Source organism: Notamacropus eugenii, chromosome 4 (genome assembly GCF_028372415.1).
Source record: "Notamacropus eugenii isolate mMacEug1 chromosome 4, mMacEug1.pri_v2, whole genome shotgun sequence".
In the NCBI taxonomy this organism is placed as follows: domain Eukaryota; kingdom Metazoa; phylum Chordata; class Mammalia; order Diprotodontia; family Macropodidae; genus Notamacropus; species Notamacropus eugenii.
In genome coordinates, this window is record NC_092875.1 from 54920702 (window position 1) to 54941550 (window position 20849).

The 20849-nt window shown below is 45.8% G+C and overlaps 1 protein-coding gene across 12 annotated transcripts in view; it reads right to left on the reverse strand.

The window, feature by feature from the left end:
* NFIC (nuclear factor I C) overlaps positions 1-20849 on the reverse strand; it is a 165440-nt gene that overhangs the window by 123069 nt on the left and 21522 nt on the right. For all 12 annotated transcript variants that reach the window (XR_011965477.1, XM_072601061.1, XM_072601054.1 and 9 more), the window contains exon 2: positions 8538-9069. Coding sequence is in view for 11 of the 12 variants with exons in the window: in XM_072601061.1 (XP_072457162.1) it covers positions 8538-9069 (532 nt within the window). In the remaining variant the exon portion in view is untranslated. The remainder of the gene's footprint in view (positions 1-8537; positions 9070-20849) is intronic.

Genomic DNA, 20849 nt, shown 5'->3' on the forward strand with positions numbered 1-20849 from the left:
TTCAGGTAAGGAAACTGAGGCTCAGACACTTACCCATGGTCACACGCACAGCTAGTAAAGTGTCTCAGGTATGACTTTTCAGACACTGAAAGGTCATTGTCCAATCCTCTCCTTTTAGGAATGAGGCAACTGAGGCCCGGAGACACAAAGCAACTTGGTCACATGGGCAGTAGTTAAGTATCAGGTCTGGGATTTTAACTCAGGTTTCCAAATCCAACCCTCTTTCCACTGCCTCCATCCTGGCTCAAGTCAAGTTAGGGTCTCACCCTCTTCTCAGGCAAGCACTTTTCCCATCACATCATGCTCCCCCTTGATGGAAATGTGAGCTAGAATCAGAATTATTCCTCATACTTGGAGCCCAAGTAACAGCAACAACCACAGTTAGTGGAATCAGTGGCTCCCAGCCACAAAGCTAGGGTCCTCCTGGGGTCTTCAGCACAAATCTTTTTTAATAGTTTACACTTAAATCTGTAAAAGGCCTTTTCCCAACCAAGATCTCTTTTGTTCTTCATTACAGCCTCCTCAGGCAGCCTGGGATTATTAGCCTCAAACAAACTGGAGTGGAAACTGAGGCTCAGGAATAGAAAGTGTCTCACTCACCTACCTGCTCCTGCTAAATCAAACAGTACATTACCATTGTCCTGCCTCCATACCTTTGCTCAAGTGGTACCCCGTATATGGAATGCCCCTCCCTCCTTCCCTCCCTCCTTTCCTTCCTTCCTCCCTTCTTTCTTTCTCTCCCTCCCTCCTCCTTTCCTTCCTTCTTACTCCCCCCTCCTCCTTATAGAATTTCCAAGCTTTCTTCAAAGCTCAGTCAGATACTACATCTTACACAAGACTTTTTAAATCTCCACCCACCCCTTACCATTCTCTCCTTCTTGAAATCACTTTGTACACACTTTTTTTCCTTTCTGTATATGTGTTGAATCCTCCCCAGCAGAATTTAAGCTCTGTGAGGGTATCCCTGTATGTTGCCTGCTGTTTTACACACGCTAATGCTCATTCAATTGCAATGCACATAATAAATGTTCATTCCTTGGAATTTAATTATCTAAAGTTCCATAGGGAGTCAGAGACAGAGCTGGAGATCCCATCTTCTCCCCTGCCCCACCTTCTAAGGGGTCCTGATGAATGGCCTCTATCTCGTATGGCAGGTAGGGTTCGGGGGAAGGGGAAAGACAGCATGATGTGGGAGAAGGATCCTGGACAGGGAGTCAAGAGCCTGGGCTTCAGCCCTGGCCAAGTTACTGACTTATACGTGTGACTTTGGGAGAATCGCTCAGTCTCCTCATTTGTAAGATGAGTGGATCAGACTTATCACCAAGCCTTTGCCTTTCACGTTCAGAAGGCTCTCCCCTGTCTATTTCTCTAGGTTCTAAGGGCCCTTTTAGTTCTAACATTCTATCATTTAGGTAGAAATTACCAGACAAATGGAAGAGGTATTGATTATTACCTATTATGTCTTCTTGCCCAGCCCCTCTATCCAATCCTCCCACCAGCCTCCCTATCTTACCCCCACCCCCACCAACCCTCAAGAAACAGACAAGGGTGGGGGCTGCAGTGGGCAGAGGGAGGAAGCCTCTGGGCTTGGCCTAGGCCTCCCCCGTCTACTACCATCAATCATGAAACTGAGAAGAGCGGTAACAGCCAGAACCCAGCCCTTATTAATGCCAGATGCCTGGAGAGGTGGCTAGGTTCCTCCCACCACCCCTCAACTGGTACACCCTTCCCTTACTTCTTTGAGAGGCACCTGGATAGAGCTAAAAGAGTCCTAGTTTGAGAGCCAGGGTGCCTCATTTCTAGTCCCAGCTTTGACCCTGACTCACTGTGTGACTTTGGGCAGCTCTGAGCCTCTGTTCAGTGCCCAGTAAAATGAGAGGCTTTAACTAGGTGGTCTTTGGGTTGCCTTCCAGCTGAGGCAGCTTATGTTTTAAAAACCATTCCAGTTCTGACGAAGAGGCCCATCCTAGCTCTGATGTCTTAACTGTTGTTATAACAATAATAATTACTAGTGCTTAGTAATAGTACCTGGCACATAGTAGGTGCTTAATAAATGTTTATTGACTGAATGACTGGCAGTAACACCCCAGACCATAGAGTGTCTGGATGTTTTCTGTCATTTATCCCTCTCCACAATGCAAAAGCTAGGGCAGGGCACCCATACTATTTTGCAAGCTAAACTGAGGATGGGACCCAAGTAAACAGCCCTGGGATGCTAGGAGAGTTTGCTAGAATAGGGCGATAGGAATGAGAGCATGGAACTTTGAACTGGAAGGGCTCCTAGGGACTATTAAGTCCCTATCATTTGACAGAAGGGTAAACAGAGGCTCAGAGAAAGAATGAGAGTCGTTCAGGGGCACATAATGAATTTGGGTCAGAACCGGGACTAGAATCCAGGTCTTTTCTGATACTCAGTCCAGGATTCTTAAGCATTTTATACTGTATTTCTTATTACAAGAAAGAAGAGAGGGAAAGAAAGAAGAGAGGAGGGAGGGAGAAGAGCAGGAACATACTGGGGGAGAGTGGAGACCCAAGAGAGGCCTCCTGGGGGACCAGGAATAGGGTGAGGGCTAAGGGCCCCCAGGCTCCAGCAGCAGGGGAGGGAGCACGGAGCTGGGGATGGGGGAGCGGGGGAGCGCCGGCTGGGAAATTGTGCTGACACCAGCAAAAAAACTCTCTTCAAAATTTTATCAGCTCAGCTCTGAGGTGGTGCCTCCTGTATGTGGGGGGGAGGGGGAAGAAGGGAGGGAAGGATGCAGGCAGGAGCTGCCAGAGACAAGTTCCAGATTGATAAAGTGGGGAAACAACGGAGGCTGCATCTTAACGAGCCCTTGGCCTTCTCAGCCACTCCAACCAGCCCAATCCTCCCCCTCAACCTGGACCCAACAACCCTTTGGTGGCAGGAATAGGCCCTCTCTTCTGTCCTCTGTTCCACATCCCCCCCCCTTCCCCCCCCCCCCCCCCCCAAAGCTCCCTAGTTATCTTCCTGCCTCTGTACAGGACTACTCAGCCTGGGTCTCAGGCCAGTGACCTGCCTTTCCTGAGTCTCAACTTCCCTAGTAAGAAGTGTGTTAAAAACACTTGCTCCCCTCGTCTCACAAGGCTGTTGCTACAAAAGCATCCTGTTAACCCAAACGCTCAGTAGAAGTCGAGGTTCTTCTTATGAAAACATTTGCCAAGTCTGTGAGAGCTAATCTAAATCCCTACTGCTGTCAGAGATTGTCCGGGGAATTTGGATAGTCACAGCCCAGGGTGAAGAGAAGGACTTCGTTCACTCGGCCACACTCAGACTCAGACCTTTCCCTGAGGGAATAGCTTGCAGCTTTCCCCAGTCTTCCTGGCATCAGGCTCCATTGCCAGAGGTGGTGGAAGTGGTGGAAGGTGTTTGGTGAAGGAGGAGAGAATTTGAAAGAGAGACTTTTCAGAGGGACTCCAAACATGCCCAACTGTGGGAGGTGGGAAGGAAAGCCAGAGGCCTGCTCTGGGAGTCAGAACACCTGCCTTCTCAGTCCTGGTTTTGTCATTAACTTGCTATGTGCCTTTGGGCAAGTCCCTTCTTTGAGGGCCTAGGTTTTCCAACAGGCGAACCACGGGAGTCTGACCCAATGATCTTGAGTTCCTGGTATATTAGAGCTAAGAGACTTTGAAATGAGTCTTAGGGATAGATAGTGATTTGCCCAAGATCATAGAGGGAGGCAGAAGCTGAGACAAAGCCAGGCCTAGAGCCCTAGCTTCCAGATATCTAGTCAGTCCCAGGGCATTTTCCAGCTCTAACATTTTATTTTCGATTTTAGAGTAAATTATGTCCTGACTCCAATCTAATCAGTATCTACTCTCCTCCCCTTTCCATTCCTCTTGTTCAAACTTTCAGAATCATTTCTTCCAAAACCCACTTCTGGTCAAATACTTCTCCTGCTCCAATACCTCCCATGGTTCCCACTGTATACAGGAGAAATTTTCAACTCCTCAACCTGGTATTCAAAGACCCTCCACGATGTGGTCACATTCTTATCTCCCCATATCTCCTAAAAATACCATCTACTTCAATCAAACTGGTCTCAACCTCTTGAGAGCCACTGGCTTCGGGCTACTTCTGAGTAACATCAGCTCTTCCAGGTTGACTTGGGGTGGAAAGATCTGAGGTAAGGAAAGATCTATCTTAGGGAAGAGGATTCATTCAATTCAATTCAATAAACATTTATTAAGTGACTACCATCACTCTTTGGGAGACTCAAACCTGCTGGAAGTTTTGTTATCTTTCTAACCTCCGTCTGTCTTACAGAAAGAAAAGTTCCATTCCTCTGTCCCTCTGTCAGGGTAAATGGGGGACACAACTGGCTCAGACCGAACACAGCACCTCTCCTCAGTGCCTTGGGGCTTTTGATCAGGTCTCTCCTGTTCCTGGTCGAGTCCTCCTCCATGGAAAACATCTCTTTTTTTACTCAATATCTTTCTGTCTGTTTAGCTTGCTGAAAATTCCCTTCATAAAAACCATCTCATTGTCGTCTCAGATTAACAATATATCCTGTCTTCTACCCACCCTGTGGCTCCCCGGGATACCCTGTGGCCACCAGAGCCCTATCCCAGACACCTTCTGCAAAGCCCACTCTCCTCGAAGCCTGGTCTACCTTAAACAATCCCCCAGCCTCCTTAACAGCTGGTCAGTTCAGCTCAGGGAAAGTGACAAGCTAAGAAGGTCTTATCACCAGGAGTATTTACAGCCCAGAGTTTGTTACCAATTAGACAGATCAGGTGACTCTGAAGCCTGGACCCAGACACTGGGGGGAGGGGGAGAGGCTGGTGGGGGTGGGGATAGGTCAAGGTCAGGGAAGCGTGGGAGGAGGGGAGGAGGCTGACGCCTTCCAGGCAGCAGGGACAGCCGGGGTCTATCTCTGGCCTGACAGAGATCTCAAAGCACAAAGGGCCCCCCCCTCCTCACACCCTTCACCCCACCCTCCTGCCCCTCCTCAATATTTCTGCTTCTGAATGGCATTGCGATTTACTGGAAAGAGTGTTGGACTAGATCTAGGAGACTTGGGTTTGAACCCTGACACTTTTACCAGCTCTGTTAGACATGTCACAACTTCCCTGAGTCTCAGTTTCTCCATAAGAAAAAAATCAGAAAAATAACACATTGCCTCACTCACAAGATGAAAAGTGCTTTGGGGGCTGCGCTCTTCTTGAATACCTGTTCCCCGCACCCAGGGCCTTTTTAAAGGACCTCTTTTATAGATGGCTAGACAGACAGACATTTCTTTCCCCAAATACACTCACTATTGTCTCTACACCCCTCTTCTCTCCTATACCACCAAAGCTGTCCACCTGGATTGAGTTCTCTTTTCCTCTGGACTGCCAATTTCTGAAAAAAAAAGCCCATTTCTAATCTGGTATCAGGGCAGTCTGAGGGAACTGCAGGGCAGGGTGTCATGTCCCACAAAAATAGATTTTATAGCCTCTCATAGCTTTAGAACTGGAACAGATCTTAAAGGTCACTGAGTTCAACCCCCTCATTTTACAGATAAAGAAACTGAGGCAGACAGAGATTAAGTGACTTGTCCAAGGTCACCCAGCTAGTAGAAGAGGCAGAATTCAAACCCAAGTCCTCTAACTACTGCTCTCTCTTTCTCTCTCTCCCTATCTCCCTTCTTTCCATATTCATTTTTCTCCCATTTTTCTTGCTCCCTCTTAAAATCATTCTTTTCCCTTCCTCCTTCCATCTAACCTCAATTCCTCTCTGCCTGTTTTATACATCCTTGCCCACTTGTATCCCTACTTCTGTCCCTGTGTGTGTCTCTACTCCACAGCTCCTTCTCTGAAAGCCATCTTGAGGAGTATCTATTTCCATTTATAATCAGAAGATAAAGCAGATATATGTGTGTTTGTATACTGCTGTCCAGATCATGTCTGACAGGTAATTTCACCCAGCACCTTTGGTACCTGTGTGCCTTTGTAAGCAGACTTGGGGGAGGTAGGTCTCAGTGAAGGATTTTAGGTCTTCGTAGCTGCAGAGTCACTGGGTATAAGTACATATCCTCCACTAACATCTCCTTCTGTCCTATGTGGTGTGAGGATAACTCTGAGTTCTCAAAGGCCATCAACAGGCCAACCCTGAAAGGTTTTATCAATCTGAAAAGGCTTCATGTACGGTTCTGATGACAGACTCTGCGTCCATCTTCAGAGAGCTAGCCTCACCTAAGCTCCCTAAATCCAGCTCCCAGGCCTTTGCTTTGATCCTTCCCCTCTCCTTATCTCCACTGATAAGAATTCTATCTCTCCCCACCCCCTCAACTGAGGTCTCCTTCAAGTACCATCTACTCTTGGAAGCTTTCTTGGATCTTGTTGCCCAGCGCACACACTGTCTATAACTCCTCATAGAGCATTGGGAGTATAGAACACAGAGTCTTTGAAACAACCAAAACCAACTCTCTCATCTTACAAATAAAGACACAGAGAGCCATTAGAAGAAAGGACTTGTCCAAGGTCACACAGAAAGTTGGCAGCACAGTTGAAACTAGAACATGGAGAGGTAGATGTCATTATTAGCCCCATTTTACAGATGAGGACTGAGCAGCTAGGTGGCACAGTAGATAGAGTACCAGGCCTGGAGTTAAGAAGACTCATCTTTCTGAGTCCAAATCTGGCCTCCGATACATCTAGCTGTGTGACCCTGAGCAAGTCACTTAACCCTGTTTGCCTTAGTTTCCTCATCTGTAAAATGAGCTGGAGAAGGAATGGCAAACCACTCCAGGATCTTTGCTAAGAAAACCCCAAATGGTTTCAAATTTGGTTTCCAAATGCTCTAACCAAGAGTTGGACACAACTGAAAACAACTGAACGACAACATAGATGAAGAAACTGAAGCTGAGAAAAGTTAAGTCACCTCTCCAGGGTCACACAACTGGTAAGTGTCTGAGACAGGATTTGAACTTAGCTTCTCTTTATTGTAATTCTTCTATACCACCCAGGTACTAATATCCCATAGTTCTTTCCATGATTCTATGGCCTCAAATTTCTCCCTCCAGCTCCTGGAGCCAGAAAGTCAGTTCCAAGATTCATCTTGGAATATATATGGTATATATCTTTACTCCCTTTTCCTTCCCTTCAGGTCTTTATAGATGCTGTTCCTGACCCCATTAAGCCTTGGTGTGTTTACCTCGAGGGAGAGAATGGAAACTGGTTCTACCTTCTGCCCATTGTTCAAACTCTAGGAATTTGTAGAGCACAGAAGAGGCAGAAGGAACTTGGGGAACCTTCTACTCTGTTCCCCATTCCTCTTCTCTACCAGATTCTTCTCAAAATTTCTAAATTTTCTCCTAAAAGCTGCCCCATATTCACCCTGATTTACCGAGTTCTAGTCACTCAATCCCACCAGCGTAGAGAGCCATTCTGTTGGGTCCATCCCCATTGACTTGGGTCTCATGTCTTGCTCTTTGTATGTACTTGCTATGCAAAGCTATAACAAACATGGAACATGGAACAATTGGGGAATTAGCACTGGATATCATATTCGCTAGTGAGCACACACTTCCCACAGTGTCCATTACCCCTCCATTTGGCCTCACCATCTTCTGCCATGGCGAAGGCAAGGCAGGACTTGTCCTGGCTGTCCCCCATCTCCACAGCATCCCTCTCCTGGGCCCCCCGTCTCTCCAGCTTCCTTTAGGAGAAGGGCCAGAATCTCTAAGAATTCTTGATTCCTCTTAATGAATTCTGACCATATAAATTCCCCTAATGAATAGCCTCCAAAGCTCCCTATTAACTCCAGGATGAAAAATAAAATCCTGTTTGCCTTCTGAAGTCCTTTCTATCTTTCCAGTATTTTTAAACCGTATTCCACCTCCACGTTCTTTTTGATCCACAACACTAACTTTCTTGCTGTCACTCACACAGGATGTCCTGTCTCCCAATTCCATGAACTTTTCTCTGTCTATCCCTCATGTCTGGAATTCATTCCCTCCTCATCTCCACCTCCTGGCTTCTTTCAAGAACCAAATAAAATCCCACCTTCTGCAAGAAGTCTTTCTTGCTCCCCTTAGCAAGTATCTTCCCTCTCGAAAGAACTCTAGTTTATTTGTTTCTGGGTGTTTGTACGTTATCTGTCCCCTATCCCTATTAGGATAGGGAATGTTTCTGCCTTTCTTTGTAACCCAAACACTTAGCACAATGTTTGGCACACAGTAGGCACTAAATCAATTTTTGTTGACTTGAATGAGCTACCTTTTTTTCTATGGCAACTGCTGTCCTTCCTGCTCTGCAAATGAATTTGTCCTAGCCACAGTAATTCCAAGTTCCAGTTCTCATATTTGTCCTGGCTGCACTCTCAGACTGAGGGCTCCATAAGGGCCCCTCTCACACTGGGAGAGGGGCTCTCTGAAGGCAGAGTCCATGTCCCCTCAGACCTGTCTCCGTATCACAGGCCTGGGGGAAGTCCTAGGCCCCATTTCCAATGCTGACAAGGCTGCACTGCTCCCCACCCCCAACACATGTACACACATTCGGTGTGACCCATCACTGGGTCCATGCTGGGTCTTCCCTACCTCTCTCTCTGATGAAATAGGCCAGGTACAAGTCAAGCTCCTTCACTGAGACACTGATGTGATGGGGCTGGACACAAAGCACAGGGTGGCCACACTGGGCAGCTTTGACCAGCCGCTCCCCGTCGGTGCTCTCCAAGGGGATGCCCTTGAAGAGGATGACCATGACGAGATCAAGCCGCCACACCTTGTCTGCTTGGCGAAGACAGTCGATTCTCCTCATCTTGCCCTTCTGGTCGGGGTTCGAGAGGACACATCCTGGAGGCTTCTTGCCTGTGATGGCTAGGACGAAGTCCTCTCGGCACTCGGGCCGGATGTCCTTGCGCAGCTTGGCCAGGAGGCGGGAGGCCCATTTCTGCTTGACCTCAGGCTTCTCCCCCAGCAGCTCATCCTTCACAGCCCGCTCCTCATCCTTCGTCATGCGCTTCTCATGCTTCTTGAAGTACTTGCGTTTCCGAGCTTGTAGGTTGAACCAGGTGTAGGCGAATGCTCGGACATGGGGCAGCAAGGCCTCAATGAATGGGTGGAACTCATCCTAGAATCAGAGAACACAGAAGATCAGAGCTGCAATGGTTCTTAGTACAGAGAACACAGTGTCAGAGTTGGGAAGGCCTTTAGAACACAGAATAAATAGCACAGCTATAGGGGCTGAACACAGAACATAGAATCTCAGAGCTATAAGGGCCCTAGAATGTAGAGCACAGAATGTGAGAACATAGAACACAGAACATTGGATCCAGAAGGACCTTGAGAACATAAGACACAGAATGTCAGAGCTGAAAGGATTCTTAGAATATAAAATACAGAGTGTAAGACTTGGAAGGGATCTTTGACTACGAAATGTCAGAAGGAAAAGAAACTTTTGAAAGTGGAATGTAGAATGCTAGAGCTTTAAAAAAAATCATTTATTCCAACCTCCTCATTTTATAGTTAGAAAAGCTGAGACCCAGGGGGAAAAAAGGAAATTTATACAAAACAAATTAGGAACACAATGGAAATTCAAACCCAGGTAGGTCTATTGATACTCAGCTCAGGACTCTTGCAATTAAGTAAAGTGCTTTGCAAACCTTAACTACTGGTTGTTATTACTAGTAGCAGTAGTACTACTGCTACTACTACTATTACTATTACTACTGTATCAAGCTTCCTCACTCCTTAAGAAGGAGAAGTCATTTGGTAGAAGCAGCCTGCGTAAGACCATGTTGGGGGATTGATTCTGGACCCAGGTAGAATGAAGAATTTCTATCATAGATCTCCTACAAATTCTGTTTTCATTTTCTACCTCCCTTCTTTCCACCCATCTCACTTCCCTTCTCATTTTTTGATTCAACAAACATGTATTAAGCACCTACTATATGCAAGGCACTATGCTAGGTGATAGGGTGAAAAAGAAAAGGATGAAAAACACAGTGCATGCCCACAAGGAGTTTACAATGTAATCAAACTAATCAATAAATTCAAATTCAACAAACATTTATTAATATACTACTATGTGTAGAGGTCAAGGACAAAAAGAAAGATTCCCATATACACCAAAATATTCATATCAGCACCTTTTGTAATAGCAAAAAACCGGAAGCAACAAAGTAGAGTCCAACAGCTAAGGAAATTGGGAGATCCAGATGTAACAGAATATTACTGTGTTATAAGAAACAACAGATATGGAGAATTCTGAGAAGCACAGGAAAATACACAAACAGATGCGAAGTTAAGTAAGCAGAGTCAGGAAAATAACAATGGCTACAAAATGATCAATTTAAAACAATAACAAAACCCTGAAACTGGATATTACGTAATAAGAATAGCCAAGAAGTTTGGACATAGAAGAGTTGAGAAAATTAAGCTTTGCCTTGGTGGCAGAGCTGGGGGATCATGGGTATGGAATACTGCATATAATTATAATATAATGTTATACTCAGTCAATAGTTTTGTGGTGCCACTTTTTTTTTTTCCTCTTTTTTATTCTTTGTTACAAATGATGGCCTCCTGTACAGGGGAAGAAGAGGGATATATTTGGAAAGGGATGAGATGTAAAAATATGAGACATCAATAAAAATAAGAAAAATTTTAAAAAGAAAAGTACTACTGTGTGCAAGACACTATCCCTTAGATGAGGGTGTATGTTTGAAGAGGTGGGGGAAAATGTTGATTCTCTAGGACAGTTTGGGACTAAATAAACAGTGATGCCCCATCTGGGCAGATTTCTTGACTTTGGCCACCCACTTAGGGTAATACAAGTCTGGATAAGTCTAGACAGGTTTCTGGAAAAGGTAGAGGTCTACCTGAGAGGGAAATAGAGGAATCTTTGACTCTTTATGGAGTTGGATATAAGTGGGTTTTTTGTTCTAATCAATTTAAATACCCATCCTGTACATATAATGGCTTGTTAGCCAGAAGACTTTCATGAGAGCTGAGAAACCTTTTCTGTGCTTTTGTGAAAACCTAGACCTAAGCCAAATTCTGATGTTCCCAAGGGAAACATTTAGCAGGGGCTCAAACCAAAGAGTATAATTACTGACAAACTCCCAAAATTGAACCTGATTTGCGTAAAATCAGAGCATTGATTCTGGGCAAGGAACTATATAAAAAAAAAAAAGTGAAACAGCTCCTGCCTTGAAGTTTTTTATGTTGGCAATGGGGGATATGACATATATACCCATAAGCACAATCCAAGGTAAATTGCGATGAAGGCAGGAGAGATCCAGACAATATTCTAGGAAATTTTGGAAGAGAAAGAGGACACCTGAGGAAACAGTAAGACTTCATGGAGAAGGTAACCCTGAGTTGAGTCTTGAAAGAAGAGTCTGAGAGACAGAATGGAAGAGAGAGTGTATTTCATGACAGGAGGTATGGCCTGGGCAAATGCAAGGGGTGGGGAGATGGTACAACCTGTACACAGAATGGTTAGTAGCCCAATTTGGCTTAGTCTTGAAGTGTTGTAAGGGGAAATAATGAGAAATAAGGATGAAAAGGTAGGCTGGAATCAGATTGAGAAAGGCCTTTAAATGCCAGAGCAAAAAGTTTTGCTTCCTATTGTAGAGACAACTTTACAACTGAAGGTTATGAAGATCATTCATTTCTTCAGTAAATTGATATTTCTTTGGTTGACTGTCCATGCAAAGAACTGTTGTGAGATTCACATAACATAATGTAGACCACACATTTCATAAACCTTGAAGTAATAGATAAATGTTCCCTATGACTATTATCGTTATTATCATTATTAATTATTATAGTAGGAATGGGGACTTAAATTATTGGGCTATCTGTTGGGACTCTTTCTCTGCCAGCAACAGAGAAGCTAATTATTTCTTGGAATGCTTTAATGATCATCTTACCCTTCAAAAAAGTGACAATATTGACAAGGGGACCTAATTCTGTTCTGTAATTGATTCTCAAGCAACAAGACAGAACCAGTTTCTATTGTAGAAACAATGGGAATCTTTGGGGAGGTGACCACTCCCTGTTAGAGTTCCTGAGGAAAGGCTAAGTACCTATATTGTAACATCTCATAGTTGGAAAGGACCTCATGCTGTCTGACATTCATCTGAACAGGTTTCTTCTTCCCTCTCTCCCACCCCTGCACCATCAACCAAGCTGGGGAGTCCATTGTGGTAGCAACATGCCTGTAATCCCTGCCACTGGGGATGGCTTCAGCTCAGGAGTTCTGAGCTGAGCTAAGTTAATTAGGTGAGTCCTGGGAAGCTGGACACCAGTAGGCTGCTTAGGAAAGGACAAACCAACCCAGATTGGAAACAGCTGTTCAAAGCTTCTGTGCTGACCAATGATGAGGGTAGGTAGGGCCTTGCCAGTATATGTACCTCCAATATGGGCTAGATAAGGAGACCCCCCCAAAAAATGAGTGGTCATTTTCCCTCTGCTGAACAGCTCAGGTGAAACAGGACCTATTATCTCTCAAAGCATTGTCTTTTGAGATCTACCTCTGGAGAGCATCAACTGTGGAGGTGGTTGTTAGCAAACATTTACACAAAGCTTTAAAATTTGCAATCTTTCATACTCATAATCTTATGGCTCTTTCCAAGAATTTTGTGAAGTAAGAAGGTGATACAGGTATTATTATGAGATGAGGAAAGTAAAGACCAGAGAGAGTAAATGATTTGCCCAGGGTCACACAGCTAATAAGCACCAGGGCACAGGATTTGAACTTGGGCATCTGGACTCCTGATCCAAGTACTATCTTTCTAACAAGTTTTTTGTTCCCACAAGCCTAAATCTCCCTCCTTCCAGCTCCTACCCATTGCTTCTAACTCTACCCTCTGGGCAGTGAGAAGCCTGCTTTTAAATACTAGTTCTGCTGCTTATTCCCCATGTATTTCACCTCCAGTGTCTCAGTTTCATTATCTACAAAATGAGGGGGTTGGGCCTCTTTACAAAGAGGGGAATAGGGCTCAGGACAAAGTTCCTCCTTGGGGCAGAATTAAACTTAATTTTTATCCCAGAAAATCACTAGGATAAAGCAGAGATCTCTATAGAATTTCCCTAATATGGTCAGATATACCTCCTCTTCAGGGCCATCCATGTCCCAAAAGGGAATCTCTTCCAACCTCCTACAGCACGTAGAAATCCCTTCTGTAGAATCTCTGAGAGAGCCAATTTCTACTTGGCCTTCAAGGCTCCCTTTCCCTGAGTCTGAAACCATCCTACCTTCTGTTAGGGAGCTCTCTATCATACTGATGGGTGGTAGCAGTGTGGGTGGAGGTGATCCAGGTGATTACCTTGCAGGGAAGATTGAGAAAAGAGAACTACAAATTGACTCCCAAACTCTGAAGGCAATTACTTTTGATTAGAGCAATCCTAGGAGGCTTTCTGGAAGAGGTGGGCTATCTTTTTTCTTAATTATAGTTAGTGTTTATAGAGTACTCTAAGGTTGGCAAAGTACTGTACATCAACTGGGATTTGAAGAACAGGATTTCAACTGGCTTGGGAAGAGAGTGTGGGGAGAGGGGCAGAGGAGGGCATTCCAGCCAGGGAATGGGAAGTACTGAGGCAGAAAGGAGAGGCCTGAGTGTTGTAGTTAAGGTCAGGAAACCCTGGTTTTGAATTCTACCCCCCACAGTTACTAATCATATCTAGCATTTATATAACACTTCAAAGGTTGGCAAAGTGCTCTACAAATATTATCATCTCATTTGATTCTCATGGCAATCCTGGGAGACAGGTGCTATAATTATCTCCATTTTTACAGAGAGGAAGCTAAAACTTAGAGATGCTTAAGTGACTTACTCAAGGTCACACGGCTAACAAGTGTCTGAGGAAGAATTCCAAACCTAGCACTTTATCCACTCTATGCCACTAAGCTGCCTCCTAACTTAGAGTTTATGTGAGCATGAGTAAATCACTTCAGTTCTCTGAGCCTTAGTTTTTTTATATGTAAAATGGGAATGGTAATAGTACCCATAGTACCTATGTCATAGGTTTGTGGAAGTCAACAGAGACAATATATATAAAGTGCTTATGTAAATGGCAATCGTTAGACTGCTTAGCCCTGGGGATGGAGCCAGAAATTTTCCCAGCTTGATGTGTAAGAAAGACAGGGGGAGATGAGGTTGGAGCTAGACTTTATAGCGTCTTGAATACCAAGTTGGAAGAGTTTACAGAATAAGATATTGGGGAAAGAGTACTAGATTTGGAATAAGAAAACTAGATTTAAATATCCATTCTGTTAATTATCTACGTGACCTTTAGAAAGTCATTTCACTTCTCTGAGATTCAGTTCCCTCCCTTGTAGAATTAAGGCATTGATATCTAAGGTGCCTACTTTTTCTAAATTTCATGATCTTATTCTATGAGTTTGTGACTTTCTCCTGTGGACCGTGTATGGCTGTGGGATATACCAAGGGATATGAAACAGCTTGGGGCTTTGGTTAGATACCTCCCTCCTGTACAGGAGAGAGGTGAAGGGTAGGAGGCAGAGAGGCTGATGCAATGGTCCAAGAGGGAGGGAATGAGTGAGTACTAAGCTGGGATGTGGGAGTTTGAAGAGAGGGATTGGTTTGTCAGTCGTGGAAATGGGCATAATAGTGGAATTCAGGAAATTTTAGATTCTAGGTCCATTTCTGTTACCATGTGGTCTTGGAGAAATCCCTTCCCCTCTTTGGTTCTCAGCTTTCCTCATTTATAAAATGAGAGGTTTGAATAAGAGGAATTCTGAAGTCTTTCCCAGCTCTGACATTCTCTGATATTTTAAGGACTCTCCCAGCTCTGACATTCCTTGTTCTAAGGGCCCTCCCAGCTCTGAAATTATCAAGAAGATAAAACTGACAGAATTTACTGACTGGAGAAATCTAGCTCTTTGGGTGCTTCCAAGTCAGGAGGAAAAAAGGAAATTTACCAAAGAACCAAAGTTTGTATGGAATGATCAGACAGGGTTATGGAGGTGGAGATGGTTGTGTGCTGGGGTAGCCAAGGAAAATGCCTAGGACTTGAGTTGGGCCTTGAAAGATAAGGATGAGATGAGCATGTGGGGGTAGGGAGGAAAGAGAGAAGAGAAAGAAAAAGATAGGCATAATCAAGATAGCGTAATCAAGGCTGAACCCTCTATCTACAACTCAGATGGACCTAGAGTGGGATTTTCCTCAGCTCCAGGTGAGCCCCTCAATTCCTTAGATCCTAGGCCCTGCCTAGGAATTAAATCTGGGTCTCTATCCCTTTTCCTACCCACCACAAGTACTGTATTCTGAGGCAGAGGAGAGATCAGGTCCAGGACATTTTCTGATGCCTTTAGATGAGTGGAGGCAGCAGCCAAAACGGAGCCATCCAGGGAAGTTTCCAATGCCCTCACCTAAGGCACCTTAGGGAGAACTTTGCTCAATCTTTCCCATTTCATTATTATTTAACACATTTTATTGCTATCTTTCATTTTTACATTGCCAAGTTATCCATTCTCCTTTTCCCTCCTAGAGAGCCATCCCTTATAATAATACTTTTTTAAAAGAAGAAAAGTGAAAAAAAATTCAACAAAATTGATTGATACATGAATTTTTTTGACATTATATTCAGTGCTCCACACCTAGGGAAACCTCTATTTCTGACCCCCATTTTACAGATGAAAAGACTAAGGCCCAGAGAGGTAATGTGAATTTTCAAACATCATCTAAGTTGTTAAATAGCAGAGTTGTGATATAAATCCAGATCTCCTGAATCCAAATTCTATCTTTTTCCCACTAGACTGCCCAAGGAATCATTGCAAGTTAGAACTGAAAAGGCCCTTCAACATCATCTAGTCTAACTTTCCCATTTTACAGATAAGAAAACTGAGGGTCAGGGAAAGAAATGGTTTACTCAAGGTCATGTAGCTAATGTGAGGCAAAACTAGAGTTTAAGCTGAGGTCCTCTGTGTCCAGATATGGAGGGCTATTTTGCCCACACCTGTGCCCCCCGCCTTGCTCTTTGCTCAATGGCCCCACTGTCCTCCTGGTCAGTTCCCCAGGATGCCAACCTAGCAGTTGAGACTTGATCTATGCACCCAGAGCACTAGCCCACAGTGATCTCTCCTTTGCCTGAGTTCTAACCCACAGTCTAGCACTTGTTTCTTTCTTGCCCTGCCCTGAGTGCCCAGAGCTTCTATTTGTCAGCCAGGCAGGGCCCAGGGCCCAGGCTGGGACTATCCCCTCTCTCTGTCCCTAGGGGAGGCAAGTCCAGGGTCCAGCCCACAGGAAGACTCTTTCTTTCTCGTATGGCCTTCTCAGCTGGTGCATTAACCTACCCTTCCTTCTCGGGTTGTTTGTTCTCCCCATGTGACTGAAGGGTAGCCCTCCTGGGGGTCAGGGAGGAACAGTGGTATGACAGGGAGCACAGATTTCATCCCCATCAATTTCCCCCTGAATAGAGAAGTTCTTAATATAGCCTTTGGCCTCCCTCACCACCCCCTTTCTCCTGGGTGCCAGCTGGGCTAGCCCAATGGGGGAGGAAGACAGGATTGAGGACATGGGCATCAGGAATGGGGAGGGCAGTAGAGTGCCCACATGGGTTACCTTCCCCACTGCCTGGATTCTCCACAAGTGTTAAGTTACTGTTGTTGGGGCCCAGGGGTGGAGGCAGTAGTAGCTCGGGGGTAAAGAAGAGCTATGGGAAGCGCTGCAGGGATGAGAAATGGCCCCTTTCTCTGACCCCTCCCCCAACTCCCCCTCCCCCCAACACATTGTCACCCTCCCTCTTGAGCCAAAGTGCCTGGATCATAGCAGTTAGAGTTGGAAAGGCCCCCACGGATCATCTTGTCCAATTCTCTCATTTTACAGAGCAGAAACCAGACCCAGAGAAGTTAGTGATTGCCTAAGGCCACAGTGAGTAAGTGACATGGAGGATATGAATCCAGGTCATCTGACTTCCAATCCTTTTGGGCTTCACAACTGTCTTTCCCTGAATCTTCTGCAGGAGGTAGAACTCCACTGCCCCATCCCTCCCTCTCAGCCTTGAACACCAAGAAAGGGAGCAGAGGGAATCTCTAAGGTGCCTCTGAACTCCAAATTCATGATTTTAGGATCTCTCTGGAAATCACAGGATTACTAAATTTAGAGCTGAGAAAGAGCTCTTGGGTAGGTGGGAAAGGGATAATAATAATACGGACAATAAACATTTATATACCTCTTTAAGGTTTGCCTGAAGCCACTTAGGCATTATCTCATTTGATCCCCACAACTACGCTGCTGTTATCATCCCCAATTAACAGACAAGGAAACTGAACGATGAACCTAGTTAGTGTCTCAGATAGGATTTGAACTGAGTTCTTCCAGACTCCAGCACTACCCATTTTCACCGCCAAAAACTCTAAGGGAGTTCCCCTCCCAAGTCAATATTTTTTTTTTTTAACTAGGTGAAAGAGACCATTGTCTGCCTCATTTCTTACCTAGCCTAAATCACTGAATGGGTGTTGCTTCAGTCAAACTGAGACCTTAGCTTAAAAAGGCCAAGGCCTCCCATTCCTGATCTATATCTTGCCACTGGACCCATAGGGCTCAGGAGGAGAAAGTGAGGCTGGTGACTTGGCACAGCCCTGCCTCACTTAAATCCAATTTAAGGGTACATCGTGGCATCATGACACCCTGACGTCATGATCCTCTTCAAGAACAAAAGCCAGACAACAAGGGGGCAATGCATCTATTCTTCGGAGAAGCAGACGACCTGACAAGGTGACTTTGCCGTTAGTCCCAGGCAGGGTAGGGGGATCCTGCAGAAAAGGCAGTCCTGTGCCAAGAGCTCCAAAGAGTGTGGCAGGTGGAAACAGGGTGGCTTAAGCTCTCATCACCCTAAAGTCAAGTGGGGACAAGCACATTGTAGAAGGTGGAGGAACTTGAGAAAGAAAATCTTTGAGGGCTCCAGACTTGCTGGAGCCCAGTACAGGTCTCTTCCAGCTCTAGACTTCTATGGAGTCTGACTTTATGAGCCTCATTTAAAGAAGATAAGAAAAGGAAGAGGGGAGTGACGGTCACAGAATCCAGAGTGGAAGAAGGGAGTTTAAGGGGCATAGAGTACAATCCCCTCATTTGACACAGCAAGCTAAGGAAGCAACTGGTCCCAAGTCACATGAGCAGTATGGGGCAAAGCTGGACAATAGAATCTAGTCCAGGGTTTCCTCCACTGGATCCCACTGCCCCTCTCAGTAGTGAATTACTGCCCCTTTTCCCAACTCCATACCAACTTTGAGGACCCCCTTCTCCCTTTCTTTTCCCCTACCATCTTCCCCCTCCCCACACCCTAGAGCCAAGAAATACACATCTACTGTAAGCAGGATCCTCTCACACTGGGGAACCCTGAGGCCTAGCTGAGTGAGAAGAGGGTGAAATTGAGAGTCAGAAGACCTGGGTTTAAATTCTAATTTATTTTCTCCAACTGGTAGTTCTGTGAGAGAGGGAGACTCACAGACCGTTGGAGCTGGAAAGGACACCAGAATATTTCACCCAACTTTACAGATAAGGCCCGGAGAGGGGAAGGGAAATGTCCAATGAGTCAATGGTAGAAAGAGGACAAAAGCCCAGATGAGGCAGGGGAGGTGGGGGGAGGGAACGTTGAGACACCCACATGGCACTGTGGGCAGAGGCTTGATTTGGTGTTAGGAAGATCTCTGAGTTTTCATCCAGCCTCAGACACTTACTGGCCCCAATTTCCTCATCTTTAAGATGAGGCATTTGGATTCACTGGCCTCTAATATCTTTCCTGCTCAAAATCAATGATTCTAAATCCAGTGTGTCTTCCATGATTTTAGTAGTATTCTCATGATGGCTTAGGAGACTTAAGTAATGTGGCCATGATCACACAGCTGAGAAGTATTAGAACCAGGAAAAACCCCTATTTTGAATGGTCTGTTGCTCTATATGATTATTTGGGTGCAGGGGTCCAAGGTCAGGACTGCAGGGAGAATGGGGATAATTTATACAAAAGCAGGGATGTCTAGCCCTGGAGTCCCCAGGATGAAATGACTGCTCCTTACTCATCTTTCCTCTCACACTAACCCCCCCCCCCAGTGTTGAGAAACAGAGGTGGTGAGAAGAGGCTCTTCAATGCCGGGCTGGCTGACCGATGAAATCAGTGTCCTAGGCCTGAGCAAGGGAGGAGGTGACGTTTGTTCCTGATAAGAATCCCCTGACATCAGGTGGTGTTAAGCACAAGCCTCTTATCTCCCCCCATACCAGGACATTGATAAGATATGGAGTTTACCGGAGGTGGGGGATTGTGCCACAATCAAGCCAGAAACATGGGGGGGTGAGGGTGGGTCTCAAGACACAACCAAGAGGGTTGAAGTGTGCTTAGAGGTCTTAGATCACTGTGTTTGTCTAAGTAAAAGCATCCATGATCCTGTCTAATGAGTCCCCACCTCCCTCCTCCTGCTGCTGTTCAGTCAGGTCGACTCTTTGTGACCCCATTTGGGGTTTTCTTGGCAAAGATACTGGAGTGGTTTGCCATTTCCTTCTCCAGCTCATTTTACAGGTAAGGAACTGAAGCAATCAGGGTTAAATGACTTGCCCAGGGTCACACAGCTAGTCAGTGTCTGAGGCTGGATTTGACCTCATGAAGATGAGTCTTCCTGATTCCAAGCCCAGGGCTCTATCTGCCCCTTCACAAAGCCTCCATCACACTCAGAGAGTCCCTCTTCTCTCTCTGAGCTGAGAGCCTCCTAATTAACCCCTCCTTTCCTCACAAAGCTCTGCAGAGAGCCTAGTATACAGTAAGTGCCTCGTGTATACTTGTGGGCATCTTGACTGAGTTTTCTCGTCCTGTTTATTTATTAGGCATCTATCCCCTCAATGGCCACTCATTCCCCAGTCTGTGATTGTGTATGCCATGCTCTTGGCTGAATTCTGAGGTAGGACTCAGAGCCTAGGAACATGAAGGGGGAGGCCAGGGCAGCTCAAGCTGTGAACCTTGGGGCTGGAGGGGGAGGGGCTGGGGCACTGAGTGTTTCCTCTGCCTCTCCCCTCCTCCCACCCCCCTTACTTGGGGCCTCTAGCCTGGGCACTGGCACTCCAGGAACAAGGCCTGAGGGAGGTATGGGGAGGGGCCGGGCGTCAGTGAATGGTGACCCATCCTGGCACCCACAGAAGAAAGACAAACAGCAGAATAACTGGTCCACATGTCTCAGACCCCACCCCCCTCCCCTTTCCGGTCCCAGGGGAGGTCAGGTCAGGTGAGAGGAGAAGAGGAAGGCTCTGGAATCCACCTCTCCCTGCTCGGGAGGGAGCCAACACAGTCTCCTCCTCCTGGGATGGCCAGAAACCTGAAAACAGAGAAAGGTCCTATTCCCTGACTCCCTGATACAGCTGGAAGAAAGACTGGGCTCTTCTCCTAAGAAACTGTGTGACCCTGGGCAAATCACGGTCCTACTGGCTCTCAATTTCTGTAAATTGAGCTGCAGGCGGCCAAGATGAACTGTGATCTCCTCTCTACCCTTGCCATGATATGGTCTATGTTCTTAGATCCCTCCTGGCAGTGACATTCTGAGTTTTGGCTCTAGGGTTTCTTCTAGCTAATATACTGTGTTCTGTCATTTTTGGGGGTGGGGGTGGGGAGAGAGTGTGTTAGGGCAGGGCAGGGGGATGTCACATGGAAGAGGGATTAGGGTTGTTCGACTGGGCTCCAGAGGGCAGGAGCTGACAGAAATCTGCTAGAGAGGTAGAGATGGGAAGCTTCCTCCCAGTTCAGAGCTATTGGAAAAGGGGATAGGGCTGCCCCTGGAGGCAGTAGGCTCAACCATCTTCAAACCTCTACTGTCTGGCCACTCCTTAGGGGCTGTTGGAAAGGGGCTTTTTTTGTGCAGGAATGGGCTGGATGAGGGGTCTTCTGAAATTCCTTCCAACTCTG